The 21,593-nt window shown below is 48.6% G+C and overlaps 1 protein-coding gene across 1 annotated transcript; it reads left to right on the top strand.

Moving 5' to 3' along the window:
* The first annotated feature begins 412 nt into the window (after positions 1 to 412).
* On the top strand, positions 413 to 21,083 carry LOC149350641 (uncharacterized). Its single transcript, XM_089579722.1, has 2 exons — positions 413 to 3,418; positions 20,672 to 21,083. The coding sequence occupies exons 1-2, from the start codon at positions 3,308 to 3,310 to the stop codon at positions 20,864 to 20,866; spliced, it is 306 nt and encodes a 101-aa protein (XP_089435848.1). The 5' UTR covers positions 413 to 3,307; the 3' UTR covers positions 20,867 to 21,083.
* Positions 21,084 to 21,593: the final 510 nt, after the last annotated feature.

Below are 21,593 nucleotides of genomic sequence, written 5' to 3' on the forward strand. Positions count from 1 at the left end.
TTGTGTGTGCAGCCTGTGGAGCAGCGTGTATAGAAGTTCCCTCTGCATTCAAGGCACTGTCAGTTTTTGCTCCTTGCTTTTGTGACTACAAAACTGTGATGGAAAAACAGCTGATGCAAATGGCTTCACAGGTCATGCCGGACGTGGACTCTAATTTGATACTGCAATGCACATGGGCATTGGAATGTAAATAGTGCTCCTGTTCATGGATGTATCCAGCCTCTGGTGTACCATAGTGCTGTGCTGTAAATACATGTTAAACCTTAGCTTGGCTGTCTTTTTACTCCAGTGCACCCCTCGTATATACTTCTGGATAAGCAGATTTGAATGGCTATTTGATTGACTTGTGACATTGTTGGTTACATCACTTTTAGTCCCCATTGTGTGTGGGCTTTTTTTTGCTTGTAAATATATCTTCAAGGGGTCCTGAAACCATATTTTCAGCTCTTTATGTGCTTCATTCACTAGTGTTGTCTGCAACAGGGACCATAAGGATGGTCCTTGCCACATCGGAATGCTTGGGAAGTTTTACCACTTTTTTGTCCTCTTGTGCAGCACAAAGGAAAGTCTCATTCATAAGTGAACCAAAACATCAGTGCGTTGCATGTGCTGCATCAGGTGTATTTATTGGTATGCATTAAAACACCAGATTTCTTTAATAAACAAGAACATGAATTCGTGTTTTTATGGTTGCTGATTTAGGAGGAAGCAGATCCATTTGTTACGATGTGGAAAGTATCATGTAGTATATGAGTAGTGGTTGCACGTTAGTGTCATGTCCGAGATGCAAGGAATAATTGATTATGTGATGTCACTTAGTTGCTTTCAGCATAGTAGCAATGCTGAGGGGGTGTGGGAAGGACAAAAGGCATTCGTTATAAGAAGTGTTTCAGGACCCCTTAAAGGATTATAGACACCTAACTTTTCGGTGCATGTTTTATTGTTTGTAATGATACTTAAGGCATTATTATACATGGTATTCTCCTACAACCGCTAAATAATTTATAATTGAATTACTTTCTCATGCTGTTTCGGTTTCACTTTCAACAGTCGAACAAGGTCTGATGTCAAAGTGTAGTTATAGGTCACGTAAGGCATGAAAAAACTGCAATGCAATCGCTGCTTCTCTATTCTATGTCATTCCGGCTCTTGAGGAAGGCTAGCTTCAGTATTGTAGTGAATTAAAGCTATAAAACAGCGATTATATAGATGTTTTTCATGCCTCACTTGACATAAAACGTCACTTTGATGTCACTGCCACCGTTCAGCTGTTGAAACCGAAACAGCATGACAGAAAAATTCGATAATAAATTATTTAGCGGCCATAGGTGAACACCACATGGTGATTCATGTATAATAGCGTCTTCCGCATCATTGTAGAGAAGAAAACGTGCCACCAAAATTAGGTGTCTATTCTCCTTTAAGTAATATACAACTGATTTTTGACTCTCTCTCTAGCTGGCCTGTGCCTCTTTCCATTACCTTTTCACTGCCCTCTGTCCGTGCGGCGAGTTATCGGTGTCCACCTTGAGTGAGACAGTTTCAGTACCTGTGTCCAAAGAAAAATCTATCATCCTGCTTAGTGTGAGCTAGCAGAGTCAAGTGACAATTTGGGAATTTGGTACCATTTGGGTGAGTCAGTGCAGTTTGCTGGAGAGAAACAGCACAGACAATGGACAGTGTCTTTCCTGTGTTTTTCCTGTATTGTATTTCCTTCTGTATTTTTCTTCACTGTCCATCACTTGTTTGTGCTGTTTCACTTTACCATGAGGGGTAATGTGGTCATAAAGTTGGAGTTTGTCACTATGGAGTGACCTAAAGCGCATGTGTAGCTTTGGCATGTCCAAATGCATTTTTAGCACGTTTGCCAAGCGAAGGTTCCATAGTACAGGTTAGAGCAAGTGTATGTAATAATCAGTGTACCTGGCCAGCATGGCAGCCAACAAGGAAACCAGTTTCAAGACCCGGGACTTGGGATAGATGACCAGTTTTCACATGGGAGCCACAGCTTCTACACAGAAAAGTGCTGTTGCAGCTGTGTTTCCAGCTGGAGTAGCTGAAATGGCATTTCCCAGCTGAAGCTTGCAGGAAGTGAAATTTTCCAACTGGAAGCAGAAAGCTGGTTCTGGCTAAAGCTGATGGCCAGTTTATTTCGCACCTAAAAAATAAACAGGTCCATCTGATTTTTTTTTTTTTTTTTTCAAGCTGCATGCAGCAAGAAATGATTGCTCGTAGCATGTACAAGATGCCATAGTCGAGAAAAAGTAATATGCCAGCTGGAAAACCATGGTCCCATCTGTGACAACCCACTCTGAGCACAGGGTATTAGTGCCACAGGGTAGTCAGCAGAAGGGGAGTATCAAACTGAAGGCCTCAAGCAAAACCCGCCGCGGTGGCTATCAGTGGCTTTCACGATCGGCTGCCAATTCCAAGGTCGCGGGTACGATCCTGGCCGCGGCGGCCACATTTTGATGGAAGTGAGATACAAAAACGCTTGTGTGCTGTACAATGTCTGCGCACGTTAGAGAATCCCAAGTGGAATACAGTTATCTGGAACCCAACACTAAGGACCCGTATGTGTCGCATCGGGACGTTCATAGCAATGCCAAGCTAACGAGCAAGTTCGAACTTTCAAGGCAACGTTTCACGAACCGCACATGCCCACATGTTAGTGGCAGCTGCGATCGCCCACAGTTTTTTTCTAGGGCCTAGTCGAGTAATCTGAACACCCAGTACGAGTGATTCAGCGCCGACTGGGGGTTTAAAGTTGTCGGTGGGTTATGCTGTCGCCAATTCCGCACCGCGAAAACGGGAGCGCACCTAAGCACCAGGAACAGTTAACGCGCGCGCTTGAAGGACAGGCGTCTGGTGTCGTGGGTGCGAGCTGTGCGTACAGTTTATCGATCTACGACAAAGGGAGGATTTCAATATCTCGAAAAAGGAAGCGTGCACTGCGCCTCACCACAGGTACCGCTATCTTGTGCCCAAACTGACCGCGACTCCGCATGCACTGCCGTCTGCTGCATCGTGTAGCACGAAACTCGCAGCGCGTTTTTTTGAACCCCTCCCATGCACCCTTTTTTTTTTCAATTCGTTTTCTCTTCGTTTGCAATATTTAGCTCGTGCGTTTTTACGATCTGCGCCTTTAATGCGACGCAGGAGCGGACGTTCGTCGAAATTGAAACTGCTGCTAAACGTTACGTAGCAGACGGTAGCGTCTGCGTCTCTCCGTTTGATCGCACGGAGCGGCTTCATTAGCGGTGATCTGTTGCTTTAATTATCGGGTTTGCTAGGACACGACGACGAAATGAGTCAAGGAGGTGAAAGAGAACGTGGTCCGGCTCGTGATGAACTGCTGGAAGAAGGCGCACAAGGACATGCGCCCTGCGATGCCGAAGTAAAAGTTCGACCATGTCAGGTAACAGGTGTCACACATGGTTAGGCAGCGTATTTCGGCTTTCCAGCTTTATTTCAGGCACTTTTGTGCCACTGATTTCAGGAAATCGCCGCCAGTGTAGAGGGCCGATCTCAGGGACGTCGAAAAACCACTTGGAGATTTTGGTGGCTTCTGAGGAAAAAAAAACGGCGCCGTGGCTGTCTCACTTCTCGGTGGACACCTCGACCGCGCCGTGAGGGAAGGGAGGAAGGTGGCAGTGTGTGTGAGAGAGAGAAGTGCCAATATTTAAAACAAGACCGCCGCAAAAGCATGAACAACGCTTTAATATCTCCCCTGAGCACTTTCATGGCGCTACTTCGACTTTTATTTCACATGTAGACGGGCCTGGGCATGGCCTGGGTTATACCTGGGTCGTAGCCATGGTTAAAGTGTGGGCTTTGGGGCGTTTCACCTATGACTGTATACAGTTCTTTAAGATAGGCTAATCATAAAGAAATAAATTATAACCTCTAGAACTTTGGTACCTAACTCGTTTAATTTCGTTTATTGTTGACAAAGGACGCCGCGCACCGTGGCGCAAGTTAACTGCTAGTTTTTAAAAGTTATGTCTACTATAACAGCAGTTTAGTTGACTAATGAGTAGCTAACTCATTTACGTTAGTTATGCCGCAGTTACGTTTGACCTTTAGCGGAGTGAAAATTGCAGGGGGCACTTTGGCTCTCTAAAGTGCTGCAAGGCGAAAGCGTTTCCTGGACACTGCTTGTTTTTATTTACTTTTTATTTTTCATATTTTGTTTTTTTGTTCCTTTTCTTAATTTTATTGTTTTTATTTTCACATCTTATTTTTATTTCGTTTTTATTTTTGTTTATTTTCTTACTTTTCTTTTTTATTTTCCTTTTCTTAACTTTACTCCTTTTATTTTATTTATGAAGCCCATGCATTCACTAGATGCGCCTTTATTCATGCTGGAACCTTGAGCCCTTTAAGCAGTGACGCCGAAAGGCGGACGAATCTGCCGACGCGTCTGTCGACACTCCTGCCGACGCGTCTGTCGACACGGCTGCCGACGCGTCCGTCGACACTTCTGCCGACGCGTCTGTCGACTCGGCTGCCGACGCGTCTGTCGACACTCCTGCCGACGCGTCTGCTAACGACAGTATGAGGCATTAAAGGCTTTCGCCTTAATACGGGCGACCAACTCGCTCCTTCAGATAGCCCGGCTGGAGTTACGCCGCGCCGCGGACCTGTGGCTCTACTGCCGCTGTGACGTCATACCAGCTGTAGATTATGGGCGACCAACTCGCTCCTTCAGAGAGCCCGGCTCCAGTTACGGTGTGTGTTTGCCGCGCTGCGCACCTGTAGTGCTACTGCCGCTGTGACGTCATACCAGCTGTAGATTATGTTTTCTTTTTCTCAGTCGCAACAACGTCAAAAACAAAATATAAAAAAATTACCGAAGACGCTTTGAGTCGTCGCGCAGCGGCGGCCGGTAGCCACGCGTGACCTGTAGACGCGGCGCACTGCGTTCCTTCAGTTGGAGGCGCTGCGCTTTTGCTTTCGCAACCTACCAGGCTTAACCAAAGCTAAGCCCCCGCCAATTTCTTTTTAATGCATCATCGCTTGTATGCCAATGAAGATGCAAAAAAAAACGAATGTATAATTATTTTTAACCTTTCAAAGGGAATTCAGTGGCTGTGTGTTTTAGTGACGGCGCCAACGGGAGGCAAGGGATGGCGGCCGCTACCTCGAAAATTTGCTCGGCGCTTCTTTCTGTGCCTGAAGGACTTTATTTTGTTCGCTCACGCACACATAAGCGTCTTAATCTTTGCGTTCGGTTATGTGCAACGAAAATATCGCTGTCCCAATTAATGCCAAATTTGTTTATTTTGTCTCGAAGAGAAATAATGCCCAAAAATTAATTACCCCTTCGACGTACGCACCTACGTAGGATATCCTGCGCAGCCCTTGGTATGGTGAAACAATAACCTACAACTTTTTTTTTTTTTGGCGGCAAGTTTGTTCTATTTTAAAAGGGCAACTGCCAATCTGGGTTTTTCCAGCGTTTTTTTTTTTGTTTTTCAACAGGGTCAGGTGGAATGTCTTCGAGACGAAATAGTATAGCGCTTGAACTATGAGTCCGCAAGTGCCGCCTATTGTTTCGCTACATTCGTTGAGGTTCAGAACACAGCACATCGGATCCCTGATTTCTTTTTTTCTGTGCAGTATTAATACACCACCTTTCTGACTGTAGTAGACACACAAATATGCAAAAAAGTCTACGAAACGCGGGGCTAACGCCTCACGCATATGCTCCCACTCCACACCCAGCCGACCGCGAACATATGTCGCCTGAGCGGGGCACCATGAGGGTGCATTGCCAGCCAAAGGCACATAGAGCGAAAAATCATCTAGGGCAGGCAAAGTGCACTGCAGAGCAAGCAGGCGGCCAGCGAACGCGGGCAGTGTTGACAAACATTTACAAGAGATAAGCAGTGAAGCTTGAGAAGGAAGTGGAATAAGAATGGCTATAAGTGAAATGGAGGTGAAACCACTCGGCAAAAGCACGAAACGACGGTGAAACAAGACAGAAATTAAGGGTGTGGACGAAGAGTAAAAGGAACAAACGGAGGTGTGGGAAAAGATAAAGTGAAATGATTGGTTCGGTTTTATAGGGTTTAACCTAGTGACCTGAGTCGTTTTAGGACAAGCGATCGAGGTTACGAGGGACGCCGTGACCGCTGTGGATAATTTCGAGCACCTGGGGTGCGTTCTTTAACGTGCATCGACATCCATCGAAATGCGACCGCTGCGGCCAGGATCGCAACCGCGCCTTTCGGGTCAGCAGCCGAGCATGCACTGCTACCACGGATAATTATCCGTGGGAAGCGCGAAAAAAAGGGAAGCGCGAAAAAAAATAAAATTCAACGCAGAAGGGGTCATTAATCAGGAAAAAGAACACTATAAATAAAATTATGGGAAGCGACGAACAGATTAAAGACCTAGGTCCGCCGACGCGGACAGAAACGACATTTCCCTTTCTGCGAGAATGACAGAGGGAACGCTGATGTGGCAGCAGTAACCTGAACGGTTTCAGTTGTGTCTTCGGTAAGGCGGCCACCACTCGTGATTACTGAGTGGTCCGCAAAGAATGCCAGGCAGTCTCTGCATTGACACCATAAGGTGCCTGCCATGGTCCCTTTAAATTACTCCTTCCATCGCTTCAGCGTCTGTACAAAGTGGAAACGGGGACAGTTTTCTGCATATATGTGTCATATGAATATATCCCGTCTGAGAACGTACACGGTCGTCCACTTCTGCCTTGAACACCGCTCTGCGTGGCCAGCGTAGGGTGCCTCGATGCCAGCGAGGCACCTCGCTGTAGGCGGGGCCTCCTCTGCGTCGTCTGCGCGGCGGCTCCGCCAGCGCGCGCTTGCTTTACGGTAAAGCTAACTTTGCTCTTGCTGTGCGCACGAAAACCGAGAGTCCGGCACGATTCCCTAGAGGCTCAGTAACTGCGCTTGGTTCTGTGCAGTACGTGGTATATCGGTGGCCATTACTTCTCGTGTTTTCTTTTTTTTTTTTTTTTTCATGCGATCACAGAAGTAAATGCTGTCACGGGCAAAACTTCCTCGATGCCTGAGCCAAGTCTCCAAGCGGTGGTGACACTTAATACAACTTGACTAAACATTCAGTTAGAACGTTTTTTATCTGTTTGCATGAACAGCACGAAGAAAATTGTTGCAAATGAGCAGCAGTTTAGGGCGGCGCATAGGCGAGTTAAATTCCCTAGCGCATGAAGGCCGTGGTGCGGGTAACTCTGGTAACACCCTTATGCTATGAGACTTTTTCCCTGAAATTCCGAACTTCTTCACATTCTTGTTTTCAGGTCAGTTACGAATCGAACGTTCCGCAAATTGAAAGCTCTAAAGTTAGGCCGCACCATGAATTCATCGCTGACTTTGCGGAGCCCAACTGAGCTGATGAAAACAATAGTGCGAGTTGCGGGCATATTCTAGCTGCTCGGCACGAAGCAGTTGAGTAACTAAGTTGTGGCAGTGTCACCGCAGCTTGGAGACTTGGCTCAGGCATTGAGCAAGTTTTACCGGTGGCAACATTTACTTCTGTGATCGCATGAAAAAAAAAATAAAACAAGAGAAGCAATGGCCACCGATATTCCACATACTGCACAGAACCAAGCGCAGTTTCTGCGCCTCTAGGGAATCGTGCCGGACTCTCGGTTTTCGTGCGCATAGCAAGAGCAAAGTTAGCTTTACCGCAAAGCAAGCGCGCCTTGGTGGACGACGCAGCGGAGGCCCCACCTACAGCTCTCACTGCACTTGCGCGCAAGTTCCCCAGGTGCCCGCGAAAGGCGCTCCGCGGAGCGCTGGCCACCGAGAGCGGTGTTCAAGGTAGAAGTGGTGGTGGTGGTTACTATGAGATATTCTGGGGAGAGGATACTGGTCCCGGCGTATGTTGGCCGGTAAGTGGCATCACTCTCTGGGACCAGGGGAAGGGGGAGGGCGTGTACGTCGAAGCCCGAAAGGAATGATCTATGAAAAGCGGAAGTTCGTTGCGTTTTTAACTGCATCAAAATTAGCAATGTATAATTCTAAAACTCAATTTATTGAGCTAGTGGGTACGTTATCGTTAAACTGAATTTTTTAAAAACCGCCATTGCTAAGACCAGGTAGGAGCGACCTGGAACTCAATTATAAGGTCCGAATTAATCAATTAGTAGTAAAACCAAAGCTGTTAAGAAGAAGAAGCTGTTAGAAGAGGGTATAGGAAGAATCAGTAGCAGTATGGGTTGACCAATATAATTAATGGCCTAACCAATTTAAGTGAACTTGAGCAAAGAATAAGCACTGATACTGGGTAGAAAATGATGCACTGTAAGGCGATGTGCATGAATGTATGAATGGCCTTTATTTACAGAATCGTGGGCGTCGTGCTCCCATGCAGCTGATGCTACACCCGCCCGTTCCACCAGCCATGAGGAGTCCAACTTAAAGGGACTATGCAACGCATTAAAAGTCGGTTGTAAATGTTTTCAATGCTTAGAAATTATGCTAAGAAGCATTCACACCAAATAGGAGTCTTCGGAATTGAGCACGCAATTTATTATGAATTTTTAAAAACCGCGTTTTTTTTTAAATTTCGCGGGCCGATTGGTGTCCTCGTAGCGACCGGCTTTGAAGCTAAAATCGTGAAAATAGACGTCACTAGTCACGTGACGTCGGCAGGCCACCACACGTTGTCATTCGCTGGAGCCACGACGTCACGGGCACACATCCGGTAGCCGTGAAAATCGTCTGCTCGAGCCGCCGCGCGACCCCCTCGGGCAAGCGCGAGCCAGGGCATTGCCTTCGCGCATATGGTTTCAATTTACCTCTGACGCCTCTTTCTGTCGGGAGTTCGGGAGCCACTCGCAGTGTCTTTGTTACAGTGAAAAGAGAAGAAATCCGACGCGCGCCGCAATCCAGGAAGGCGAAGAAGGACGGGAGAGACGCTGCCGACGCTGCTGCTGGGCTGCTGGGGGCGACAACCGGAAGTCGCAAACCGAACGTCAGCGAATGGCGTATTTGTGGGCGGGGCCCAGCCCCAGAGCTGTTTTCTTTATTGTTTTTTCTGGTGTTCCGCGTGTACGAGTTGAGGGTGGAGAGGAGGAACGTAATTTTTAATCGTCTATATCTTCGTTGTTATTGACGCTAGCTCAAAAATTCTTGCGCTGGGGTGACAAGTGATGGAATGCCTGTCTCTCGTCTACTTTACGTAACCTCAATTTATTGCATAGTCCCTTTAAAGCCCCTACAGCTGCGGAAGGGTAGCATAAAATCTAGTAGCGTTAAAGGGGCACCGCGATGATTTCCTCAGCACCAGTTAATATCATTAAATAGATTCATCATGCTTTCCAGAGACATTTCACTCACCCAGTACCAAGATTGGGCGCTACCAATCAGAACCGCGCCTAGCGCACACGCAGCGGAAGCGTGCATGCAGTTGTTGCTTTGTCGAGGAGCCGCGCATTTTAACGGCGCCTTCCCCCCGTGTACGCGACGCTGTAGTCAGGGCAGGGGTGACTAACAACAAAGGAAGCTCCCCGAAGTTTCTTTTTTAGTGGGACTGTAAGGCTGTCAGCGGTAGCCCCCCTCCCCCCCAAACTCGACTCCCGTCTCCTGTCCGGCCTTTCTATTCACAATTTTGGGCAAGGTGTGTCGACTGGCTTTTTTTTCGCTGCCGTCTTGGTATGGTCACGGCCGGTCTCGACGCGCGCGCTTTCAGGTCTGTGAGCCAACGTTTTTTGAACAGCGCTGGCCGCCACGAAGGTTTGAAGCGGAATGGAAAGTGTCGCCCCTAGCTGTATTCTTGTTAGTTTTCGTTCGCTTTCCCTGCTTCTTTCCAGTTTTTGTGGCATGCGAAAAGCTTTCAGTACTTAGAGACATAATATTTTGGATCCATTTCGCAAGTATAAAGGAACAATATGCAAACTGGACGCCCAACCAATGAGAAAGGCAGCGCCCTATCTGGATGCCACCTCATTTCCGCTGCCGCAAATGGCCGCCGCGTTGCGACACCATCGGCTCAAAACAAGCATTTCTAGCGAAGATTAAAATATCAAATATTATGATTTCGGTGATCTCATTGCGCGTTCAGGACTCACAGTGTCCCTTACTCTGCATACAAAGAATAAAGAACCCATGCTTTATGTAAGTCGCAGGGCATCTTTAAGAACACTTTGAGCGCATGATACTTTAACAGCATTATAAAATTATCTCGAATAGAACTACCGGCAGAGCGGTGGTGAATCAATACTGCACAGAAAAAAGAAATCAGGGATCCGATGTCCTGCGTTCTGAACCTCAACGAACGTAGCGAAACAATAGGCGGCACTTGCGGACTCATATAGTTCAAGCGCTACCTTATTTCGTCTCGAAGATATTCCACCTGACCTTCTTGAAAAAGAAAGAAAAACCGCCGGAAAAACCAAGTTGGCAGTTGCCTTTTTTTCAAATAGAACAAACTTGCAGCCAAAAGTGATAGGTTATTGTTTTACCATACCAAGGGCTGCGCAGGATATCCTACGGGGGTGCGTACAGTGGACTGTCGGCTCCGTGATCCTGCTGGGTTGCCTGGTGTGCGGATAGAATAGTGGTGATTGACAGCGCGAGATCATAGTTGATCCGCGTGGCAGCGCTGATGTTCGCTTGGACGGACCGATCCCTGGATTGACGATGTGACAACGCCTGGCAACCATTTTTGGGCCTGAACGAAAGCTGCGAAGCCACACGGGCTGACCTGCAGAGAACGACATGGGGGACTTGTGGTTTGAGTCGGGATTGACGTATTTATCGGGAATTGCGCAGTCTAATTTTGTCCGGGGTTGATATCCCAACAGCATTTCCGCAGGTGACTTCCCGTCTTTCGCGGGATTCCGGCGGTAATGGCACAACAACCGAGCCAGACGGTCTGTCATACTGTCGCCCTTTGCTTTACGAAGTCCATCCTTGACAGTCCTGACAGCTCTCTCGGCCAGGCCATTGGGCTTCGGATGGTAGGGGGCTGATGTGATATGCTGAATAGATCTTTCCACAAATTGCAGCGCCGCGCCATTCCCTAGCGGATCCGCGCAAAGCATGATGGGAGAAAGGAGCGGTCGCCGCCCGCGTCGTCTGCTGTCAAGCGTGTTGCTGTGTTGTTCCGCCGTGTTCAGGCGTTGTGCGTCTTCTCGCGCGCGTTGTAAATGTTGCAGCGCACTGCTGTGGTGGTTACCTCTTAGTCTTTCTGCAATTATGCGGGGATTTTTTTAGACATTCGACATGTCTGCAGATTAGAATCGCGGTGGCGGTCAAAGGTGCTGCGTGCCCGGCTGTAGTAACAACACGAGAAAGGACATCAACATTTCATACCACGTATTCCCCAAGGACAAGAAGCTGAAGCTAGAATGGGTGTGCAGGATAAATCGGCAAGGTTCGCAAGGGCGATTTACCCTGTGGAAGCCTTCGAAACACCACAAAATATGTGGTACGCATTTCAACACTAGCGGGCGCAAGGGATACATGGATCGTCTCTCCACGAACTTTCCACACCGAGTGTATGCGGAACGGACGCCTGCTGTGATTACGCAGAGCAATGGGCACATGCGAATCTCCAACTTCGGCTGGTGACCGGGGCAGAGGGCGTCGCGACTATAGGTACGGCCAGGACGCCACAACCGGCAGCCTGAAGGCCGCCCGTAATGCTGCTGCATAATTTTGTTTTTTGTTTTTTTTTTTTTGGGGGGGGGGGGGCTTTTATGAATAAAGTTATTCACCACCACCATGGACACATGAGCGGCGAGGGCTCTGTGTATACATGCATTGGGAGAACGCCGGTCTTTGCGTCTGCTGGTGCTCGGCTGGTGATCCGTGGCCGCGGAACGCAACATCCGACTGTGTCACGCTTACTGTGTCAACTAACTGTGTCATGTTTAGCAAATAGCTCGTGTTCTGTCTAAGGGAGTGCTTGAAGATTATATATTACAGCAGTGAACATTTACCGCATCAGCATGAAATTTACCCAGCAGTGCGCCGATGAAGACAACTGCACTCATACTGTTGTTTACATCGCTGCGTACGAACAGTTAGTACTCGTTCTCATGACATAAAACGCAATCTGCGCTTTAGTTCTATTAATCAACCTGTTTTCTTTTTTACCGGCTGTAGCCGTGCTTGTTTACGCAGTGCGATAATGTGTGGGAAGCGATGATGCGATCGCACGCCTGAGAAACAACCGCGGGCTGCACATCGCGCAGGACCGGCGCTAGTCGTTTTTTGTCCCGGCTTCCTCCGACGTGACCAGTACTTTATTTTAAACTACTTTACCCAGAAGTATGTTTGGCGACCGTTCGCTTCAATTGAAACGGCCTAACTTGTTATCCACAAGCTAGCGACGGCGACGACTGCTGCTGGCCGTAAAGCACGGCTCGGCAGTCTGGGTCACACCGGCGTTTCACGTTCATCATATGCGTGCTCAGCGATGTAAGCAATAATTAATTTCAGGTCACTATTGCCAAAGCTACACTCGGTGACCATTTTCATTCGCTAAAGCTAGTGATTCGCTCATCACGACCGCCGCAATCACAGATCATATCCTACGGACTCGCTAGGCCTAGTCGTCGCGGAAGGGAAGGGAGTCATCGTCGACTGAAATTAATTTGGCAAGCGCTTATCGCTGGTGACTGTTCAGGTTTGCACATGTGAAATATGGCCGTTCGTTTCGCTCATTTAGAAGCGCGAACATATTTGCACCGCCGCCTCATCACCGTGCTTTCGCTCAGCCGCCGACAAGGCTGACCGTCCACCGATCGGATTCGTCGGTGTCGTTGGCCTGAAAAACGTGTCCCACTGCAATCATATTATAGTGAACTAGATATTTCACTATAATCACATGCTGCTGTTGACTGTGATAGTGTCGTTGTCGGAGCAGTGTGACCACCGCCGTCGTCATCGTTGTACACTGAAAACGAGCTGAGGCTTTCGAATGCGCTTGGAAGGTTTCGTGTAGCACCGCGCGCGTCCGTCGAGTCCGAATGTCATTCCAGTTCTCGAATATCATTCGACTCAGATGTCATTCGAACGTTCCCATGTAGCACAGGTATAAGAAACAGCGATGGCGACGAGATGGCAGAGGAAGGCTTTCCGGTGAGCAGGCGCAGTCGGAGAGACGCACGAAAAGACGCGAGCGCGGCGCCGCGGGCGCCGCGGCGCTCCGTTTTCCCAGAGTGCTTTGCGCGGCCGCTTGGTGGCGCGGCGGAATTTGTGGAAAGGTCTATTTATTGCGAGCCATAATTTTCCGGAAAACGGCCGATATAAATTGTGGTCCACTGTCAGACACCACTGTGTGCGGTAGACCAAACGTGGAAAAAATTTCCCTTAAAGGGGTAGAGACACCAAATTTTTGTGTTGTATCTCTGGGTTGTAAATAATGCGTAGCGATTCAGTGAGCATGGAACACCATCTTAGAAGCATGAACTCGCATTATATAATTAATAATCGTATTATTTGTACCCAGCAGTTTCGGTTTCGGTTCGTAGTTGCCAGGTTTTGCCAGGCTCTTTCATGACGTCAAAAACCAGACAATGCGTTGTCACGTGGGCCCGGAAAGCCGTGACGTCGTGTAGGCATGTCGTCTGCTTGACACGCACGTGGTGCGCGTAAACACGGAGAGCCGGTCGGAGGGCAAGTCGAACAGCTCCGAGTCGGAAAGAAGAGTTTCATTTCGGCGAAGACACCGATTATGAGGAATCGCTGGATGACGCAGACGAGGAAGAAGACGCCGCGGTTCGAACCCCGACAACCACTTCATTTTTGATCCGCTGGCCAGCGATTCCGAAGAGGAGGCAGGCGTCAGGCCCGACGCAGCTCAGATTGTGCCAGCGAACACCGAGCGTGTAGGCAACGTCAAATGGTAAAGGCGCGTTCACACTACGCCGACGATCGGCCGATTTCAGTCTGGCGATGGTCGGCGGCAGCGATTTTCGTGCCGTCGGCGCGTCTGTCACAATGCGCAGACGCCGACCGAGCACCGATCGTCGCCTGACGAGCGCATCGCCGTCGCGTCGCCGAGATAGCAGCCGTCGGCCGACCCGTGTGTCACACTCTGCCGACAACAGCGCCGACCTCACGCCGACGTTGTCCCATACCGACAGCTCGACGCTGCTTCTTCGTGCGCGCTGCTCGTCTCCTAGCTCCGTTGATGAAGGCGTCGTGGAAATCGAACTTATGTTCTATTATGGGACGAGTTCGCACTAAAGCGATGTGAAGAGTAGGCCTTTTATTATAGCACAGTCGACTTCCAAAGCGCCGTCAACTGCGGAAGCGAGACCACCTAGGCCTAGCGACGACTAGGGCAGCCTGGGACCAGCGCGCAGTTCAGGCGCGTTCACACTAGGCCGACGGGACCCCGAGGTCGACGCGACAACGACGCCGACGGTCGCGTCGGCCAACCTGGCCGTTCCCCGACTAGCCAGTCACACTGCACCGACGACGACGCCCCAACACGCGTCCTAGTGTGACAACGCCGCCGACCAAAACGAGACCCGTTGGCCGACGTGCCTTGGGCATATCGGTGGCCGAGCGAAAACATTCACCGACCAAAAACAAGTAGCGAGCTCAGAGGGGGAAGTGGAATCATTATTTAGACAAATAATGCACGCGCAGCAACATTCATCAAGCCATATGGCCACTTGGCCGACGCGCCGCACTGATCGTCGCTTGCGAACTGCCGCCCCACTGCAAGAAGGGACACGGAGCGGTGAGCATCGCTGCGCCGCTCTACCCAAGCTCCGCCCGCAACCGGTGTCGCACTTCGCCGCCGTACAGCAGTCCCTCAGAAAGACTGCTCGAGCAGCGACAAAGCATGCCTGCTTATGTTTCGAGCTAACGGCATCGCTCGCGGGCGCTCCGGGCGACGAGCTCTTCTGCTGCCTGGTTGCCGTGGTCGTCGCTAGGCCTATAGCCTCTTCCGCATCGAAGTCGCAGCGGCCGGCGCTTCGGAAGTCGCCTGCGCTATAATAAAAGGCCTACTCTACACATCGCTTTACTGTCAACAGCATCATCTCACAATAAAATAATAGTATGGTAAATCTCCACGACGTCTTCAGCAGCGAAGCGAGCGGGCGCCAGGCGAGCCGGACCGCAACGTCAGGCCAGCGGCAGCTGCGAGGCGGTTGTGGCAAAAAGTTTGCTCGTATCACGGTCGTTACCTTTGCCAGCAGCTCAGTATTCGTCAGCGATCCTCAAAAATGACACATTTTTCACATTTCTTATCCCAGGGTTTATTATTTACGTCAAGAACACACTTTAGCTCCTTTTTATGACGCCGGCAGACGGGATCCAGGCTGGCCGGGCGGCCGGCATGCTCGGCGTACTTCACGTTCGCACAAGAAAATACATAACATCCATGATACTAGAGAATGCTTCCTACATGCTTCCTACATCCTCTGCAAAAGTGGATCTTTCGGCAACGACATCGCCTGCGGCAACGCCGGGCGTAAAGCACCATCGCGCTCGCGAGCGTGCAGAAAAAAAAACAAACTCGTGAGCACTCGTAACCAAGGTTGCTAGGCCGCGAAACCGCAAAACTTGGTCCCGTACGTCAGAAAACTGTGCAATGACGTAGGAAATACTTGCTTGTGTTTTCTTCTCTGTTCCTACGTCACATTGATGCACTAGCGATGGCTCAGACTTCAAGAGTGAGCATTTTCACAAACTTTAAAATGAAATTAAAATATGTTCTAGACCTTCCTTAAATTTAATACTTCGCTCTTATGGTCCTCACATACAAAGGAAACGTATGGCAGTCTTTTGTACAACCTTGGAATTTGATGTCTCTACCCCTTTAATGCCCTGAGAGTTGCTTCCGCTGTGGAGCTACTCATAGATATGGCCTCTATCCACTTAGTTTTTGCATCCACAAGCACCAGAAACATGTCCCCCTGTACTGTCCCTCAATAGTCGAGGTGCAGCCGATACCATTTTCGTTCTGGTTCCGGCCAGGGTATTGGTGGTAGGGCTGCAGGCATCGCACTGGCTTGTGAACAAGTTTCACAGTGGCGCACAAAATTCCCGATGTCTGCGTCTATGCCCGGCTATCTCGCCGCATTCTTTGCAAGTTTTATTGCGTTGGGTACGTGAGTGCTATAGTAGGATACAACTTAAAACAAACAGCAGTTAACAGTGGACCACGGTCCGCGTCGTACTCTATTACTCCGATAGCCAGTGGAAAAAGCAAACGAAATCAGCTTTTTATTCTTAACTTATTAAACAAGCCAGTTATCAAAATTCTAGAGCTTCTAAGTTTTTTCTTGTGCACTCAGACAACACCAAACGTCCTGAGGACGTCCTCAAATGGTCAGAACGTCCTCATCTCGAACAGGACGTTCTGAGTACCTGTTGAGTGCATTGATGGCTAAATGTTTTCTTGAGGATATCCTCAGATTGTGCTTTGCTGGACGACTCGAGGATGAAAATTCCTCAAATATCCTACAGTCGTCCTACACATGATAATATTGTTGGATTGAACTTAGATCAAACCAGCTTTATCTTTCGCGCTCGGTTCTCATTAACTAAAACTGCGGGTTCACTAAACTAAAACTGCGGTGCCTTGAGATATTTTCTTCTGGCACCTGACCTTATGTACTGCATGCTTCTGATGAGGTTGGACTGTTTAGATTTTTGGGCCACTCATCTTTTCAATTCAGGGAGCAGTATTCAACTCGAGAGAGAACTATAGTTCTCTGCGGCCCTGAGCATGGTAAACCTCTTCTTTTTCTTATTGTGGTTAGCTTCTCTTACATTAGCTTTGAGCCGCCGCGGTGGCTCAGTGGTTATGGCGCTCGGCTGCTGTCCCGAAAGACACGGGTTCGATACCGGCCGCGGCGATCGCATTTTCGATTGAATCGAAATGCTAGAGGCCCGTGTACTGTGCGATGTCAGTGCGCGTTAAAGAACCCCAGGTGGTCGAAATTTCCGGAACCCTTCACTACGACGTCGCATCAATAAACTTCACTTGCACAGTCCTCCACGAAGCCCTTCTGTAGTGACCCAGGGGACAAATTTCTGACAGCACAATCTCCACACAGGTTGTGCCAGCTAAAATGTATCAAAATTAAAAAAAAAACAAGCGTTCTTTCGAATTGAAATCAAATGAATGCTGTTAAGAGTAATGTAAAGTACCGGCAAGTATTTTTTTTTCGTTCCGTCTACTTTAAAAATTAGTCAACAATGGTGACTTAACTCTTTAAATATGGCTTTAAGTGTTCATGTGTGGATTTGAAAGTTTTCGAGCGCCGTGAAAATGAACCCACAGGTACCCACAGGTAGTCCTTTTTACGTATGAAAGTATTATTGCGATGGGTAAACCCCGAGTAAGATCTTGGAATGTTTGTGGGTTTGTTCCGAGTGAAAGGAGCAAAATAAAAATAAAATAAATATCCGTGACTGGGACTCGTAGACGCTGGGGTACGAATAGATCAGCTTGGCTGACCCTAACCACTGAGCCACCGCGACTCAGTGGCTATGGCGCTGTATATATGCATATGTGACAGATATATGCTGAAAATGTGTTTGGTGTTTTAGAGGCGCCCGTTCCTGCGTTCCGCGTCGTAGTCATATAACAGGTGGCGTTTCGTTTAGCTACTACCTGCCAACACGCCACCTGTCATACGCCTACACACGCCAGCTGTCAGATGGCTTGTTACGCCGCCGACGACGACTATATAGTCGGCGTAACAAGCCATCTGACAGCTGGCGTGCGTAGACGTTTGACAGGTGGCGTGTTGGCAGGTAGCAGAGCGAAACGCCACCACCTGCCACGGCGAGGGCGGAGGAATGGACAACCGGAAGGCGGCTGCCACGGGAAGATCCCTGAGGGTGGCTAGTAGGGTGCCTCGATGGCCAGCGCCGGACGGACATCAAGGCACCCTATAGTGACTAGCAGCACAAAACGCCGCCTGCCAGCCGTGGCAGGTGGCGTGAAAATGCGTGAAGAGCTGCGCTCAAATTTCGCATTACAGACTATCGTAATCTTCTGTCCATTTTTTTTTTTCGATACTGGGTGCAGCTGTTGGTGCAGGTGTCGGTTGGCATGAAGCCGTCAGTGAAAATTTGATATTCTGGAGCGGCTGAGACGGTGCTCTGTGCGATCGTGTTTCTAGCGTGTGGACGTTTGTGGGCCGAATTCTCTGGAATGGGTCGCCTGTAGACAGGTAAAGAGGGGTTGGGGTGGTACGTGTGTGTCGTGGAAGATGAAATGTGTGCGGCATAATGCTTAGTTTGACCGCGATAGGGATAATATCTGCGAAGACGTTGTCCTTGCACACTGTACTTGCGACGTTCTGCTTGTGTGGCCGTGGCGTGGAGTCTTCTGTGAACTTTTCATTTGTGAAAAGTAGGCCTGGTGCTGAAGTGCCGTATGTCTGGGCAGGCCTGTAATGGCAGTAGTTGCTTGTTGTAGAGAACCTGGAGGCAGGCAAGGTATCCTTTGCTGAGGGCAAAGTTTACGGCGCCGTATGTAAGCCTGGGGATGAGGACAGCATGCAAATGGTGCTCGCGCAGGCTCCGCCTCTTCGGCTGCCGATTCTTCGGTTTGAAGAGGGGTCCCATTGGTTTGGTTTGGTTTATTGGGGTTCAACGTCCCGAAGCGACTCAGGCTATGAGGGACGCCGTAGTGGAGGGCTCCGGAAATTTCGACCTCCTGGGGTTCTTTAACGTGCACTGACATCGCACAGCACACGGGCCTCCAGAATTTCGCCTCCCATTGAAGGGAGAGCTCCTTGGCCCAGGCGTCAGCGTATCCCTTCGGGGTGAAATACGCCCCAGCTGTTTTGAGGCTGCCATGCGTGGACCCAAGGAGTGGTTGGTCGGTTATGTAGAGTTTAACTTTGTTTCTCTTGTGGTTTGCCCCATACCAGAAGAACCTTTGTTTTCACTGCAGAGAATATCATGCCCATGCCGTCTAGTGCTTGTTCAACAGTGTTTAGAGCTGCTTGAGCCTTTCGGTTGCTGTGGTTTCTGTGCTGTCGTAGCCGTCACACTCAACTCATAAAGTAATATTGTCTGCATACATAGCCTGGTGACAGCTTGAGTGTTCTTGAAGCTGATTATCTACAGGATGTTTCAGGGAAGGCTAATTAATTTTCAAAAATAGGTTTTTTGAGGTAAAAATATAGCTTTTTCACCATAGTATTACGGGTGTTGGCGGACATCAGAAAACCAGTGAATCGTCTTAAGTTGCAAGCTGGTTAGCTAACTTTTAATAATTAACTTTTAATTAGAGATTTGTAGCCGGTCGTTAGCAATAGCCATAGGAGTTTTTAGAATTTCGAAAACGCGATTACCCTTGGCGCTTTGGCTCGGCAGAATTTGGCTTTTTTGACTAGTTGCGTGCACTGGAAAGGTTGTTTTACCTGCATGCTTCTCGAAAGCGCATGTATTTTTGCCCGACGCAGCCAGATTTTATCGAGCTACGAGACGAGGGTAATAGCGTTTTCGAAGATCCTAAAACTTATGTGGCTATTACTAACGAATGGCTACAAATCTCTAATTGCAAACAGTTGCCTAGCTGTGATAGTTATAAAATTAATTATCAGAAATTAGTTAACGAGATTACTACTAAAGTCTATTCGCCGGCTTTTCGGTGTCCAGCAGCACTGGTAATACTATGCCGCAAAAGCCATATCTTTACCCCAAAAAGTTTATTTTTTAAAATGACTTAATCTTCCCTGAAAATGTGAGTACTCTTCATGATCAGATTGAAGAGAGCGAAGGTGATAGGTGGATCCGGGCTCTACCAGCTTATTGAGGTATGTGTTTTGAGATACAGATGTCTAACGTTCGATTTTCGAGGAGCTGCAGACGAACTTGTAAATACGAGTTCCAGGGTATGCTTGTCTGAGCTCCTCGAGTATGGCTTGATGTGTGTTATAGAATGCCTTTTTGAGGTCGCAAGCTACCAGGTTTAAGGTTACGGCGTTCTTTCTTGCTTTGCGGCTGCTATCATTCAAGAGGCGCCTGAGAAGCCAGAGGCTGTCGTTGTTCATATGCGGACGAAAGCCAGTTAGGGTAAGATGCATGAAGGGTCTTGTGGTTTCAATGTTTCAGTGCGTTCCATAAGTTTGCAGGGCGCCGATGTGAGTGCGACTGCGTGTACTTAGAGATTACCGATGGGTCTTTGCCTGGTGTGAGATATCGCTGATCAAGTCCGGGTCGCAGTCATCCGTGGCTTCCAGGAGGAGGGAGGCAAGGGATGTGTCTGTGTTGTAGGCCCATGATGAGGAGCTGGTCGTTGGGTTATGTGCGTTTTAGTTGTCTAATGCAGTTGAAGGAGTCTGGCCGGATGTAAAAGGAAATGTTGAGGATGCATTTGAAGCGGTTGGCTGCTTTGCGCACAGCCACAGCCTCGCTGGTGGCGTCTTAGTGGGTATATGTGACTTCTTTAGTCTCAGTTCTGCCCTTCGTGATTTTGACCGGGATCTTTTTCCGGCGCTGCCTGACTTCTTTGACGGAGCACAGTTTGCGAAGGTGGTCCTCAGTGTGCCCTGTTATGGTGATCGAGTTAGCCTTGGTGCTCAGGTGTGCCGTGATGATGAGGCAGTAGGGGCTTGCGCGGGAAATCAGTGAAAATGCTTTTCTGCACCAGTTGCACCCATCTGCATTTTTTTTTCGTTGTTGTAATATTTGTTATGCTTCCTCTGCGACGGAGCTCGGCACACGTTTACTGCTTTTTCCGCAAGGCCTCCCCATTGGAACTGCTGCCGACCGGGACCCTGCTGATCCGGTCCCGCATCGAGACCAGGCGCATCCGGAACCACAAGATTGTCGAGGAGATCGTCGCCACCATGCGACAGATCGAAGAACTTCGCTTGAGGCGCGAACGAATCAGGCGGGCCATGTCAGCACTGGATCGTGATGGCGAACCTGGTGAATAGAGCGCGTGTACTTGCGCCGCGAATCTGAGGTGCGCAATAATCGGCAACAAAGCCGAGACGTCGTGCTTGTCGGCATCTTTACACGGTGTCCGTTTGTTGCGCATCTCGACAGTGCGGTTTTCACATGAATCGGTACCAAGTAGGCCGCATTCTTAAATTGTTGAATAAAGGTTAGTTTCGTCGCAAGATGCGACTTAAAACACGTGCGTAGTGTGGTTCAATCAATCAATCAATCAATCAATCAATCAATCAATCAATCAATCAATCAATAAATAAATCAATCAATCAATCAATCAATCAATAAATCAACGTTTTCTCGTCTGACACGAGCGGGCTTGCATAAGAAATGTCGCACGTTACAGCACATTCCATCGTCATAACATCATTTACGAAATGAGCCTGAAACAGAAAAGTGAACACGTACATACTTGCAGCAACAAGAGCAATAGAAAAAGGAGAGGAATACACGAGCACATTCTACGAGAATTCCGTTGCATTTCAGGAAAAGTAAAAAAAGAGTACACCGATGTATAATATTGCCAGGTAAAAAAAAAAACTATAGAAAAAGTGCTCGTTTTCAGCTAGTTAACGTCGTAAATCGGTCATACGGCTCGCCTAATGTCCGGGCAGAAAGATATCTCAGAATCCGTCTTCTAGGTGTTCTCAATAAACTTCTAAAAGTGGGCTACAGAATACCGCTTCCAGACGTCGTGAAAAAAACGGCAGC

This window comes from Amblyomma mixtum, chromosome 3, assembly GCF_055824585.1.
Source record: "Amblyomma mixtum isolate Tamu chromosome 3, ASM5582458v1, whole genome shotgun sequence".
Classification (NCBI taxonomy): domain Eukaryota; kingdom Metazoa; phylum Arthropoda; class Arachnida; order Ixodida; family Ixodidae; genus Amblyomma; species Amblyomma mixtum.

Coding starts and splice junctions, on each gene's coding strand:
- LOC149350641 (XM_089579722.1), top strand. CDS start 3,308: ATGAGTCAAGGAGGTGAAAGAGAACGTGGTCCGGCTCGTGATGAACTG. Junction 3,419..20,671: donor TAAAAGTTCGACCATGTCAG/GTAACAGGTGTC, acceptor TTTTTCCGCAAG/GCCTCCCCATTGGAACTGCT.